This window comes from Heptranchias perlo, chromosome 19 (assembly GCF_035084215.1).
Source record: "Heptranchias perlo isolate sHepPer1 chromosome 19, sHepPer1.hap1, whole genome shotgun sequence".
In the NCBI taxonomy this organism is placed as follows: Eukaryota; Metazoa; Chordata; class Chondrichthyes; order Hexanchiformes; family Hexanchidae; genus Heptranchias; species Heptranchias perlo.
In genome coordinates, this window is record NC_090343.1 from 35,221,617 (window position 1) to 35,236,041 (window position 14,425).

The following is a 14,425-nucleotide window of genomic DNA, read 5'->3' on the forward strand; positions in this document are numbered from 1 at the left end:
ATTTATTGGCCACTAGGTGGAGTGCTTCATAAGAATAGAGATTTCTACTTGGGTGGGAAAACTGTCAGTGTTCACTATACTGTTGTAGCAGCTCACTTCCTGTCAGGTGATGATGAAGAGTCAATGGCAATATGCCAGAAGAGTCTGTGGCTTCAATTATCTAGCTTTACTAATGGGAGGGAACTAGTTACTGGCAGAAGTGAGCATTCATCAGAAGAGAATTCAGCAAAAACAGGATAAATAGATCTGTTGTTTTTGCAATATCCTGTTTTGAAAAGATTTTGAGGAAAAAATGGTCCTGAAAAGTTCCTGAACTTATCCTGCTCACCATTTTGAAGTTAAAAGATAGTCTGAAACTGGGCATTTGGGATAAAATTTACTTAAATTTATGACTACTGAATGGTCATATCAGCAAATGTATGAGGTGGCCTTTAATTGGAATTTGACATTTATAAAACTGTGAAACTATGCACTAAATATGTTTACATGATATTTAAGCCTTATGAGGAATGTAGCAGTTTGAAGGCTGAAGATATTTTAAGGGACAGTGTTGGAATCGTGCCACTCAGTGCATTAATAAAGTGCAGCAAGGAAATAAAGCACAGAGTGTGGAATGATTCCTTGCAGTTTATATATAGCCAGGAAATCCTTGCAAATGTTATTATAGAGCATTTAATAAATTTGTAGGAAGAATATGTCAAATTTAAATGTATATTTACCCATGTTCTTTTGAATAAGTACATAAATACAGTGAGTTACAAGGCTGTAAATTAGTTCAGGGGTTCTGTTGATGTCCAAAATGATGAGAGTGAAGCTTAATTGTTTTGTAATTGACATTTGAACCCGACTGTTGAATTACACTTTTTAACTCTCAGCCAGGTGCTAATTTCATGCAGAATATACAAAATTGTCTTGATTCATATCAGTAAGACAATTTGATGTGGTGACTTGCAGAACGGCCCCTTAGGATTTGCTTTCACTATGTCTTGAAAGGAATAGACAGAAGGGAATAAGAAACATCAGGTATGCAAAATAAGCAACAGATAGACACAACTAAATTCCTCCATGTTGGTACAGATTCTGATGACCATTTTTGACTGTACTTGGGATATACCTGGCAGTTTCACTAAGGCAGCACAAGAATTACATAGAATTTACAGCTTGAAAACAGGCCATTCAGCCCAACTGGTCTGTGCTGGTGTTTATGCTCCACACGGGCCTCCTCCCACCCTATTTCACCTCACCCTATTAACATATCATTCTATTCCTTTCTTCCTCATGTAGTTTCCCCTTAAATGCATCTATGCTATTTGCCTCAACTATTCCATGTGGCAGCAAGTTCCACATTCTAAGCACTCTCTGTGCAGTGATAGGAAATCATAAAGTAATTGCTGACCCTGATTTGAATAAATTATTTTCTCACATCAATGTCCTTCAATGGTATCAATCCTGTTCCTGTGAATGGCATATCTTTTCCAAACACTGTACTAGTAGTTCACCTTTGTCCTATTACCCAAGGGCCCCTTTGGTGTCTAAAGGACTGGTATGAGCAATACTACATCTGACAGACACATTAAGTAAATTTAAAACAAAAATAAGAAGTTTACAAAGGAAATTAGTTAACACAGAGGAAATGCTTCTGAATACACTAGCAAAGTTTCCGTCTAATACTGAAGAATTAATCAGAATGAGTTCTTGGAAAATGTAGCAAATTGAATGATTCCGGGCAGGATGATTCTGCTTAGTTCTCTAGTATATGAGCTCAGAGGTGAAACATTTAAGTGGTCTTGTCTGCTACATCAACATGAATAGTTTGGTTTACTTCATGGTAACTATTTATTGCTGAGAAGTCACAGTAGTTGTCCTGAAGCAGCTGTGTTGTTAGCAAAAACAGCATTGAAGCACTCATTTCCTCAGCCTGGTAAAGTTTGATTGACCCAATGAGTTACTTGTTGCCACTAAGTTGCTGGATAAGTTCAAGGTTGAGGCTTACCTGATGTTACAATCTAATGCACCAAAATGTCATTGATAGTCAGTGATTGCAGCTTAGGAAGTATTGGAAGGGTAATTTTCAAGTACCAGATTTTGTATCAAACTCGTTCAGTCTAATAATTATAGAGCTGCAGTGATGAGGAGCTTTCGGCCAGTAGCAGGTCATCATGGCTTGAGAGCACTGGTGGCTACAAATGACCTGCAAAGAAAGATGAAAAATAGAAAGACTTGCATTCGTATAGTGTCTTTCATGACCTCAGGACATTCAAAAGTGCTTTACAGCCAATGGTGTACTTTTGAAGTGTAGTTGCTGTTGTAATATGTAAAGGGTGAAAAGGAGAAAGTATAAAGGCTCCATTTTTGCCTGTTACACTGGAAGCGACCAATATTTGCCCACGGCTGATTTTCCAGCTCACCCTAAATTCTGAGCAATTATCTGCATTTTTGGTATACGTTACTTGATTTGCTAGTAAATTTTGTATTGAACAGAATAAATTTTGTAATCCAAAGCTTCTGGGGGACTTAAAGCAGCCCCTGAATCTGAAACAAATTTGGTTACACTTTATGCCTTCAACATTTGGCTGAGCATTCATAAAATTGTGTTCAGGTTTGATAGCTTGCTATAGGCAACATATAGTTTGCCATGAGAGTAAGTCAAAAACTGTGTTTGCCTCCAGATCATTATTTCTGTCCTCCATCCCTTTAGTGAAATGATAACTAGGCTCCAGGGGAGAATACAAGCCAACAAAAAAATGGGGGCAGGGAGATGATATAAGCAGCCTGCAGGCTGATTTTTCTCTACTCACAAGGGGAAAGAGGCTCTCAGATCTCCCCACAGGAGAGGCCTGCCTGAAGGTGGGTCTATCTATGCAACGCATTCAATTGTGTTATTTTTAATTAATTAAAGGGGGAATAAACAAACACCGATCCTCATCGGGCTAGGAATTCAACATGTGAGAATTTAATTTTTTTGAAAGACATATAGAAAAAAATGCATGACATGATTTACCTTAAAGGGGGCTCTATACGTGGATCTATTCCTTCTGTGAGCCGCACTGAATATGGCCATGATGCACATCCAGGCGATCGATAAACATGCAATTTACTTATAACATTTTCTCTATCAGCATCTGTGGGGGTGAAAAAGGTAATGAAATGCCTTATAGATGCAAAACACTACAGTTTACACCCAATTTTATACCTATTTTGAACTTTTGGCAGCAAGGGAAAATTAAGTGGAAAAATGCAGCCTCCCACTAGCTTACATTTTCACGTGAAAGTATTTAACCCTTTGAGTCCTGAAAATTCATCTTTTAAAATACACACCTTTCTTGGGTTTATTATGTGCAATAATTATTTTGTGCATGATATAATTAAATACAAAGAACAGTGCTTATTTATAGTAATCTTGGAATAAACACAAAAAAACTGCAGCTTGCTCTATTTTTGCATTTGTTAGATGTTAATTTTATTGCAACAAACTTGCTGCACTCATCAAAGGATTGAGGTACTTATGCAACTGATGAAGTAATTACATATTTTTGACAGATGCGATGATTAATAGATTGGGGACTAGCTACAGCTATACTTTATTTGGTATCCAGGTTTCTTGTGCGAACATTTTGCAAAGATGAAAGACTCAGCTTTGGATTGTTTTATCTGAGGCACATTTCATGCAGCAAATATACTGAATCGACACTGTGATGTAAATTTTAAACAGGAATGTGAATCACAATATACAAAACAATTTCACAAATAGTCAATTGTAAAAAGTAGTCTTTCTTATATTCTTCTGAAAGGTTATTTTAATTCCCTGTCTGGTTTGTGCATTGAGCTTTGCATAAAAGTGAAAAATACTGTGAAAGGTTTTTTTTTAAGGAGCTAACAATAGATTAATAGCATTTGTTTAAGTCTTTGACAGAAGCCCAAGTCTTTGGCATAAGAACATTGTGCTTCAGCCAATAACTTCATTCTAGTAGACATGAACCCTTTGACACCAGCCCTTCAGTGAGTGAGAATGGTGGTACATTCCGTGAAGCAGCAATGATAGAGTATCAGCTGATGCATTCTCCCTCTGACATACTGCCTCACTGTCTCTCCCTCACTTTGTAGGTGGAATAAGCCTTGCTGCTAGCCCTTGGGCCGGGAGGTTTAAGCAGATGCTGAGCTGTGGATAAACTGAGAGCGGGAGAAACTGCATTTAGAGCTGGAGTACAGTGTTGACATATTATTCAGTTGCTGAGCTGAGCAGAAAAGTAATGGCTTCAAATTTTAATGACATTGTCAAGCAGGGATATGTGAAGATTCGTAGCAGACGCTTAGGGGTGAGTATTTTTCTCTAATGCTTTGTTCTTTACGTTAAAGCATTTTCCTTGTGTCAATATTTACAATGAATAGACTGTATGTCATTAGTAATAAGTATAACTCGGGTACTAGCTGTTACTGTAGATTAGCAACAAGGGATTATATCCAGAGTTCACAAGGAGATCATAAGCACTGTAATTGGCTGGGTTTTTCTTTATTTGAACAGCAACATTATCAGTAGGATTGTACATTATGGCAAGCTACACATTCCTGAAGATGTGTTTTTATGAAGCTTCTAGAAAAGTTACCGGTGACTATTTAAAAAAAAATCTATCTACTGGAAAACATAAAAGTCTAATGGTTTGAACACAGGAGGATGTCCCATACAGAAAATAAACTTGGAGAGAATTAACTAAGACAGATTCATTGAATGAGAAACATAAAATGAGAATTGTAAAAAATACATTTCTATGAATGTTTTGAATCATTTGCTTGCAATCGGTTAAATTCATTTTAAACCCTGATTCACATGATTTTATTTTCAAAGTGTGTGAAGGTGTAGTGTACAATGAGTGAAAGTTTATTTTTCAAGATAAATATACTTCACCAGAACATAATCGGGAAATGACAGTCCTCATTGCTTCTTTGGTTTTTCGAACAATGTTATATGTTTACATTTCAACACAGTGCACATTGTTTGAAGTATCATCACTATCTGATTGTAGTCATGTATCAAATAGCAACACTATAGATAACCATATGAGATGTGTCCTTTTTTAATCAACATATGTTAAATAATTATTAAAATATTGCTCTTATTGATATGCCTGGAAGTATATGCTACTATACAGTGTTGTCTTGTGTGCATCACTGTGTCTGTCTGTAATACTGATCAGTAGCTGCCATAATTGATAGGATCAAAGATAAGGAGAAAAAAATGAAACCTTACCAGATATATTTAAGCAAATCTCAGAATGAATGTCGTTAGTAACCAGACAAGATGATATCTAAAAAGGTCAAAGTTGAGTAATGGTATTGAGTGGTGTTGAAGTATATAGCAAGTTAAAAGGGCGTTGTCTTCATATAAAAAGCTATTTGGCAATTTTTGTTTTGCTTTTTGTCAAGATCACAATTGTTCTGGATCATTTTGTTCATGACAGTGTCACAATACACAATGTGGTGATGTATTTGCTGCAATTTACGTCCTTGTGCTGGATGTCTTACACGAAAGAAAGCAGGTGTGCCAAACACTTCAAGAATACTGTGCTCTTTTAATGTAAGGCGCATTAAAGTTGGAGCACCAGTACGTGGAAGGTACACAGAAAAGACCGAGTGCAAGTTAATGTGAAGTGTGCAGCCAAGACACTAAAAAGATAGAGGTAAAGGTAGTGGAAAAGGTAGGCTGTATCTGTCCTTGAGATCAAGATAAAGAAAATGAAAGAGATACACAAATACAGACAGTCCCATGGGATTAGTGTGGTCTAGTGCTAGTCTGTCTGCTTATTCAGTCACTACTATGTTCTGTTAAAATTAGATTTGCATCCTTAGTAACTGTTAAGCATGCAGAGAGCACAGAATTGTGGTCAGGTATTAAACCTTATTTGGGTTATTTCTGTCTTTCATTTTGCATTTTTTTAAATTGACAACTGAAGTAATAGTTTACATTATTAAGACTAAAGTAGCATCAGTTCTGGATGTTATTAGCATTTCCAGTTCGTTTTTTTTAATGTAAAATAATGGTAACCTAAATGTTAAAGGTTTTTCATTTTCTGCCATTTTTGGCTAGTAAAAACTGTGCTTCAGCTGAATTAGAAGTTCAAATAGGACCATACTTGGCACAATTGTAAACTTGAATTTTAAAATGTTATTAATCTGTCTCTTTAAAAAAAAACACAAATTGCACTACAATTGCACAGAGGAACAATTTCTCAGTGCTGGGCCCTTCTTCACACATGTAGCACTATTTTTGAAGTTGCAGCAACAGTTTGCGTTTGATTTCCCTGGCAGTCTAGTGGGAAGATAACAGTCTATATCTACCTTACTTTAGTATTAGTGGATGGATGTTGCGAAGTTATCCAGTGATATACAAAGGGGCGAATCTATATACCTTGCAGTGTTATGGTTGGGATGTACATCCAATTTCCTGATGGTCTAGTAGGAAAGGGTGTGAGTCAATTTTCCTTCATGGGTTAATGAAGGTGATTCCTCCAAAGTCCCCAGTGATGTTGGAATGATATGTCCAAGTCCCTTGGTAGCTGTTTTAGTAGGCAGCAGTTGTTGATTTCCTAGTAGTGTAATTTGTGGGATCCATGTCCGTAATTCCGATATATCTGGTGAAGTTGTCCTGAGTCTTATGGCAGTCTACTGGAGAGAGAGTTCTATATTAAAGTCCCTTGGTGTCTTAGCAAGAAATGGGGATCTCAGCTTGTTTTTCCTAATAACCTAATGAGGGATGTGTTTGAACCCCTAGAAGTCTTGTAGTGATAGGAGGGGAGCTCCTTTCGAAAACATCCATAGGCTGTTAATCCTGCACACTTAACTTTTCTGTGGAAAATTAGAAGTACCATGAATGTTTTGCATGGACATAAAAAATGCTGATGTAACAGAAAGTATTGGTGTATATGTGCGGTATAAGTGTAGTTTTTGGTTAGTTTGCACATCACATCTCTCAGGAATACCTCAAAGCAGTTCATTGACAATCAATTACTTTTAAGTACACTGACTATTGCTATGTAGGTAAACATTGAAGTCAATGGGCCATTTAGGGGTAATGTCATGAAGCATTTCTTCACACAAAGGGTAGTGGAAATCTGGAACTCTCTTCCCTCAAAAAGCTGTTGAGGCTTGGTAAATTGAAAATTTCAAAACTAAGATTGATAGATTTTTGTTAGGGAAAGGTATTAAGGGTTACGGAACCAAGGCGGGTAGATGGATTTAAGATACAGATCAGCTGTGATCTAATTGAATGGCAGAACGAACTCGAGGGGATGAATGGCCTACTCCTGTTCCTATATGAGCACAGCAAGATCCCTCAAACACAATGGGCTCAATTTTGAAATAGTGGCGGGTTGGCGGGGGAGGGTGAAGGTGCGCATGGCAAACCCGAATAAACAAAACTTACCGTTACCGACACGATCGCAACGGAATTGATGGTGATTAAAGTTCTTTCCGGGTTTCGCGCCTGGAAGCCAGCCTGATTGACAGGCTGACTGCCCACAGGAGCTGCAACGCGAGGTGGGGGGGGAGAGAAAGAGAGAGTGAGATGTCATCCGGCGTTGGAACGGAAGATCGGGGGTGGGGGAGTAGAGGGTAAGATCGGGGGTAGAGTGGAAGATCGGGGGGGGAGAAGTGAAGATCGGGGGGGGGAGAGAGTGGAAGATCGGGGGGACATCGGAGGGGGTGAAGAGGGGGAGATCGGAGAGGGAGACATCAGACATCGGAGCAGTGTGGAAAGGTAGGATATTGATTTTGTGTTTTAACTTCGTACAATGGTTTTTTATTTAATTTATTTCGTTTTTTTTGCCTGATCCGACCCTTCACGCTTGGTTTCACCAGGCGTGACTCAGAAGCCGTGGGAAAGCCGCCCAGGTAAGTTAAAAATCGTTCTAACTACCTAATATGTCACAAGTAAAGTACCTTAAGTACCTCAATGAGGTACATTTGGTTCTTTAACTATCATCCCGCTGGCAATTAAAGCCAGCGGGACTTTCGGATTCGGGACGCCTGCGCGCACACAGGTGCGTCTGTGGTGAACTCGGAAGTCGGTGGGTTGGAGCCGGCTTCCAAACCCGCTTTGCATTTCTGCAGTTTTCGCAGCCTCCCCGCCCCCAATGCACCTGCAATTTACGTTTAAAATTGAGCCCAATGAGATGAATAATGAATTAATCTTTTTTTTGGTGGTGCGGTTGGTTGCGGGAGGAATGTAGGCCAGGAGACCTGCCCTTCTTCCCTTCTTTGAAGTTGTGCTCCAGTTGAACAGAGCCTTGGTCAGACCACATCTAGAGTACTGCATTCAGTTTTGGGCACCGTACCTCAGGAAAGATCTGTTGGCCTTGGAGGAGGTACAGCACAGATTCACCAGGATTATATCAGGGCTTAAAGGCTTAAATTATGAGGACAGGTTGCATAAACTTGGCTTGAATTCCCTTGAGTATAGAAGGCTGAAGGGTGATATAGTTGAGGTATTTAAAAGGGATTCAATAGGGTAGGTACAGAATATTTCCTCTGTGGGGAAATCTAGAACAAAGAGACACAATTAAAAATAAGAGCTAGGCCATTCAGGATTGAAATTAGTTTGCACTTTTTCACACAGAATAAACCTGGAACCCTCTCTTCCAAAAGGCTATGGCTGCTGGATCAATTGAAATTTTCAAGACTGAGATCGATAGATTTTTGTTAGTTAAAGTATCAAGGGATATGGATCAAAGGAGGGTAAATGGAGTTGAGGTACAGATCAGCCATGATCTAATTGAATGGCAGAACAGGCTGGAGGGGCTGAATGTGTCGACTCCTGTTCTTATGTTCCAAGCTATATTCAGTTGAATCAGTAAAATGAAAAATAGGGTCAATTGAATCAAACCTGTACTTAACTGTATTTTGTAAGTTTAGATTCTTTATAAGTGATTAGAACTGGCTTGATTTTGACTATTTTGAATTAGCACTTCATATTTGCCTCTCATCCCTAGTTTTCATTGGAATGCATAAATAAATAATCCACATCTCCAAAACAGGTGCACATAGAACTTTTGCCCTTGGTTTGTTCCATCAAATACTGTCAGCCACTGATAGCTAAAAACATGTGTCTCTGGAGAATGCAATGCACTCCACAAGACTGCATAGCTGTAAATGTTTACAAGTCTGTCAATCAAGTTAATAAAAGTAATCAAAGAAAACAAAGGCAACCTCTGGCAACATGCTAAGAATCTCAGTGCAATCTGAAACAAATGTTTTACAGTTAAATCAGAAATTTTTAAAAGAAAATATATTAATGAGCCAAAATGACCCTAAAATTACATTTACTGACAACAAAATCTGAGTTCTAATAACATATAACTCTATAACAAACACAGACCATAATATTTCAAGGGACAATTTTGATCATCCTCCTCCAGGAATGGTGCGGGTGTGGTGGGGGGGTTTTAAGTCATGCTTATGGCCTCCTGCACCTTTCCCGCCCCCCACCATTTTAACTGACCTGATGTCTGTCATTCCCCCACTAATCGACCCTGGCAAGAGCATGATAGGATGGCCGCTGGGAGACAAGAGATACCTTCTGCAGGCCCTGGCGGATGACACCCCTGTTCAGCCGTACCATGCCGAGTGGCACAGATACAATCTGCATCCAGCCTCTGTGGTGTAATCCCGCATGGCACCAGGAAGTTATCGGCCATGAGCATCTCAAGTATCTGTAGAGGAATAGAAGCTTTCCACTGGCTCTGCTCAGGCCATTAGGGGAACACCTCGTAGGAGTGGTAGAATTAGGAAACCTTCTTTTAAAGGTTAATGAGACCCGGAAGTTAAAATGGCCCGGGGCTCATACCGACATCATGGGGTTTACCACCCGCCCCATCCCCCCACCCACAATACCCGCCCCGAGTTAAAATCCAGCCTACAGTGTTGGTAGTAGGTCAAACCCTTTACACATTTGCCTCAATCTCTTCTCTCTACTATTTTAGCTGACACGTTAACCCATTTAAAATATGCAGGTGAATCTAATATCCTACAGTATGAGAATCACTCGTGGATCTTTTTTTACAAACCACAATTCTTTCTTTCAAATACAGCACTGATAATTTGGATTAATTCAGAATTTAGATTCATGCTGTCTTCCAAAATATGAATGAACCAAATACATAGTCCAAATAGAACGATGGTACCTATGGGATTATTAGGGGAAAGCATCTTAATGTGTTCGAAATACAAAGGAACACCATGATTCTTAATGGAAAGTTTGACTGTCTGTAGTGAAGATCTCTGATGGAGTGCACAACTGCCACAATACTGCCAATGGTCTAATACCAACATCTGTGAAATATGAAATGCAAAACATCTACCATATCACCACCCGTATATTACCCCCATAGCAGATAACAAGTATGACAGCTGCCCCACTGCATGTGTACTCCGACATTTTCTTGAGGACAGGATCATTCAATTTCCTGGTGGAGAATTTGGATTTTTCTGAATAAATCTAAATCAACCAATTAGAATTGATTAGAGTTTAAACTTGTGGTTTGAAATTCATCTGTATTGGCAACGAATCAATGGTTTTGACATCATGATGGCACAAAGTGTTGGTGCTCCAATATGTAGTGGTAGGACATGACATTGCATGCAACTTTCCCACTTTAAAGTTTCCAAGCCCTCCCGTGCTTTAAAGAAAAACTCCTTTCAGTGAAAATGGTAGCAGATTAGCTGCCAGTCCTCTCTGGCAAAGGAATGTTCTGGTAAAGAATAGAGGGACATAGAGTTTGCACCTTCTCTCAACTTGACTCAATGGTAGCACTATTGCTGCTGAGTTAGAAGATTAAGACTTTAGGCCCCACTGCAGGACTTCAACACAATATCTAAAGTAACAATTCAGCGCAGTATTGAAAGGGTGCTACATTATTGTACGTACCACCTTTCAGATGAAGTCTTAAATAAGCTCTATCTACCTGTTCAGGTGGATGTAAAAGATCGTATGGCATTTTTCAGAGAGGAGCAGGGGGTTTCTGCTGTGTTCTGGCCAACATTCATCCATTGTCCAACATTCATCCCTCAACTAACATCACTAAAACAGTTTAACTGATCATTTAACTCATTGCTGTTTATAGGGCCAAAACGTGAACAAATTAGCTGCTACATTTGCCTACAAAACAGTGACTGCACTTCAAAAGTAATTTATTAGCTGTGAAGCGCTTTGGGATGTGATAGGTGATACTTTAGTTCTTTCTGTTCTTCATGGTGCTGGTTCTCAATATCAATAATACCATCTTGGAGAAACACATGGACCATTTATTCATGCCACCTAGTAGCTAGTCAAAAAATCCCATTGCCTGGGAGTAGATCTCCAGCCTGATCTCTCCCTGGGGAAGTTGATTGGTACTGGGAATCTAAGGGTTTGGAATGGGAAGAAAACGATAACATTATTGAGTAAATCCTATAAAATACAGCTAAGTGTAAATATTCTGTGGCTCCAAAAATTACAAGTGTTTTCCCAGATAAATATTGTGATGTTTCAATGTTATTGCCATTGATTGCACTTGAGTAAAAGCAGAATAATAAATGCAGTAGTTGAAGGGACACTGGCTGTCAGATGGTGGTAGTCCCACAAGGCTGTGGATTATCTCTTAACTGGATTGATAATGCATGTTCTGAATTGCAAATTCATTATCACAGTTAGCTTCTGTTGCAGTGATTGTTAAGGACAGAACTCCTTATGTAAAAAAAAATCCACAGGTGATTCTCATACTTGATGGTCATAAAAAGATATATTGTTGGGTGAAATGCATCAGGTAAAGGTGAAAAGGTCACTATTTTGCCCATGTTATTCAAGCTGCGAGGCACAATTGTTAGATGAACAAGGATATACAGAAGCTTTGTTGTGTTGAATGTTGCATTATGTTTTAGTTTATCTAGAATGATGATTTTATACAAGGGGAAATTCAAATTAATATGGCAGGGTAGAGAAAGTTTAAGTTTGAGACTAAAGCAGGAAAGCAGAATTAATGAAGTGATTGGTTTGGAAGCAGAAGACTTAGCTGAAAACCTAAAGCATTCCGTTTTCCAGTATGATCATCCTTCACCTTGAGAAAATAATGTCAGAGGAGAAAGGGAATGAAACAGGCAAAAGGGGAGTGCAGCAAAGCATAAAGTTTTGTGGATGAACAGGGAGAGTAAAACTAAACTGAAACCTAAAGTGGAGGCAAATGATAACCTTAGAGCTAACAATACTGAAGGTAATAAGGAATATAGAAAGTGTAATAGGGAGGTGAAAAGTAAGATTAGAAGGGCTGAAAGGGAATATGAAAAATTAGGAGATAATATAAAAGGAAATAGGGAATTGGATATATACTTAAAAAGGAGAAATTTGTAGGGCTATGGGGAAAAAGCAGGCGAGTGGGACGAATTGAATAGTTCTTTCAAAGGGCACGATGAGACGAATGGCCTCCTTCTGTGCTATATGATTCCATGAGTAGGGACTTTTATAAGTATATAAAAAGTAAAAGAATAGTTAAAGTGAGGCTAGAACCACTCGGGGATGAAGGAGGGAGTTAGATTGTGGAGGATAAAGGTAAGAGGGAGATATCAAAAATTTTGCATCAGTTTTTACAAATGATGGTCGATTTAAGAACATAGGAATACTAGAGAGGATGTGAATAACTGATAGAATTAACTGTAAAAAAAGATTTGAATCTGAAAAAGTGATCAGAACTCGAGGTGGATCAGTCATTGGGCCTTGATGGCATTCACCCTAGGTTGTTGAAAGAACTCAGAGATAGCAGGGACTCTGGCCTCAATTTTTCAATCCTCCTTAAATATGCAACCTGTGCCATTGGTTTGGAGAATAGTTGATGTAACACCCTTGCGCAAGAAGGGACAGAAGGATAAACTGATAATTATAGACCCTTTAGTCCAATACCAGCTGCAGAGAAATTCTTAGATCCATAGTTTGAGGTAAAATTAGTGAGCTTTTAAAAAAATATAGGTTAATCAACGACTGCCGGCCTGGATTTGTTAAAGGCAAGTCATGCTTCATAAATTTAAAATAGTCCTTTGAAGAAGTGACCTATTGTATAGGTAAAGTAAATGTAGTGTAAATGGATTTACAGAATCCATTCAATAAGGTGTCTCACAAGATGCTTGTTAGAAAAATTAATGGGTATAGTACAAGAGGAAATGTAGCAGCATGAATAGAAAGTTGTTTAATGAACAAGAAACAAAGAATTATGGTTAATTGGTGTTGCATGGACTGGAGAAGGTCAAAAGTGGTTTATATCAGGTGTCAGTGCTGTGTGTACTTTTGTACTCTGGCTGTATATAGATGATTTGCACTTGGGTATGGGAACACAATCTCAAAATTTGATAATGAAACAAAAGCAGGAGGTTTAATAAATAGTGAAGAAGACAGTAACAGAATTCAAGAAGACCTAGGCAATTCAGCATAATAGGCAGACACGTGGCAGATGCAATTTAATGTGAAGAAGTGTGAGGTAATACATTTGGGAGAAGAACATGGAATGGGAGTATACACTTAATGCCATATAATCCTGCCCTCCTTATGCTAGAGGATGTAGTTGTATAAGTGGGACTTTGAGATTGTGTGTAATGGCTTTAAATTACATCCATTTAGGGTACCTAGAAGAAAAACTTACTCCTGAGTGTGGTAGCACTGTCCTTTTAATTATCTGTATTGACGAGCATACATGTTCAAGATGAAGGATGCTAGTACTAGACAGTGGAATGCTTTAGAATTTTGCACCCCTGATAGTACCAAGTGGTGTAGTTGAGTTTTAGCTGTAACATGCCTTACCCACAGCCAGTGAAAATCTCTTCCATGCCTTCATCACATCAAGGCTTGCTTTCTCCAATGATTTCCTTGTTGGTTTCCCAAGTTCCATTCAACATAAGCTCCAACTCATCCGAAACTCTGCTACTTGTATCCTATCTCGTATTAAGTCCCATACAACTATCATTTCCATGCTTGTCGACCTCCATTGTCTCCCTGTCCCTCAGATCATCAATTATAAAATCCTCATCCTCATTTTGAAATTCCTCCATAGCCTCACTCTACCTACTTTGTCAGTCTTTTCCAACTGTATGTTCCAGTGCACACCCTCCACTCTTCTGTCTCTAGTTTGCTGAGTTAAAATTAAGTGTCAATTTGGCTTGTATCAGTTTGGCTCAGTTTGGAATAATTCTTGTCACTAAGCCAAAAGGTTGTGGGTTCAAGCCCCACTCCAGACCTTCAGCACATAATCTAGGCTGACATTTCAGTGCAGTGCTGAGAGAGTGCTGCATTGTTGGAGATGCTGTATTTTGGATGCGACATTAAACAGAAGCCTCATCTACCTGTTCAATTGGATGTACATAATCCCATTACATTATTTGAAGAATAGTAGGGTGTGTCCTGGCCAATATTCCTCCT

General features: G+C 38.7%; 1 protein-coding gene across 2 annotated transcripts in view; it reads left to right on the forward strand.

The window, feature by feature from the left end:
* The first annotated feature begins 4,112 nt into the window (after positions 1–4,112).
* LOC137335482 (docking protein 5-like) overlaps positions 4,113–14,425 on the forward strand; it is a 288,256-nt gene continuing 277,943 nt past the window's right edge. For both annotated transcript variants that reach the window (XM_068000829.1, XM_068000830.1), the window contains exon 1: positions 4,113–4,316. In XM_068000829.1, the coding sequence (XP_067856930.1) occupies positions 4,251–4,316 (66 nt within the window). In that variant the 5' untranslated portion in view covers positions 4,113–4,250. The remainder of the gene's footprint in view (positions 4,317–14,425) is intronic.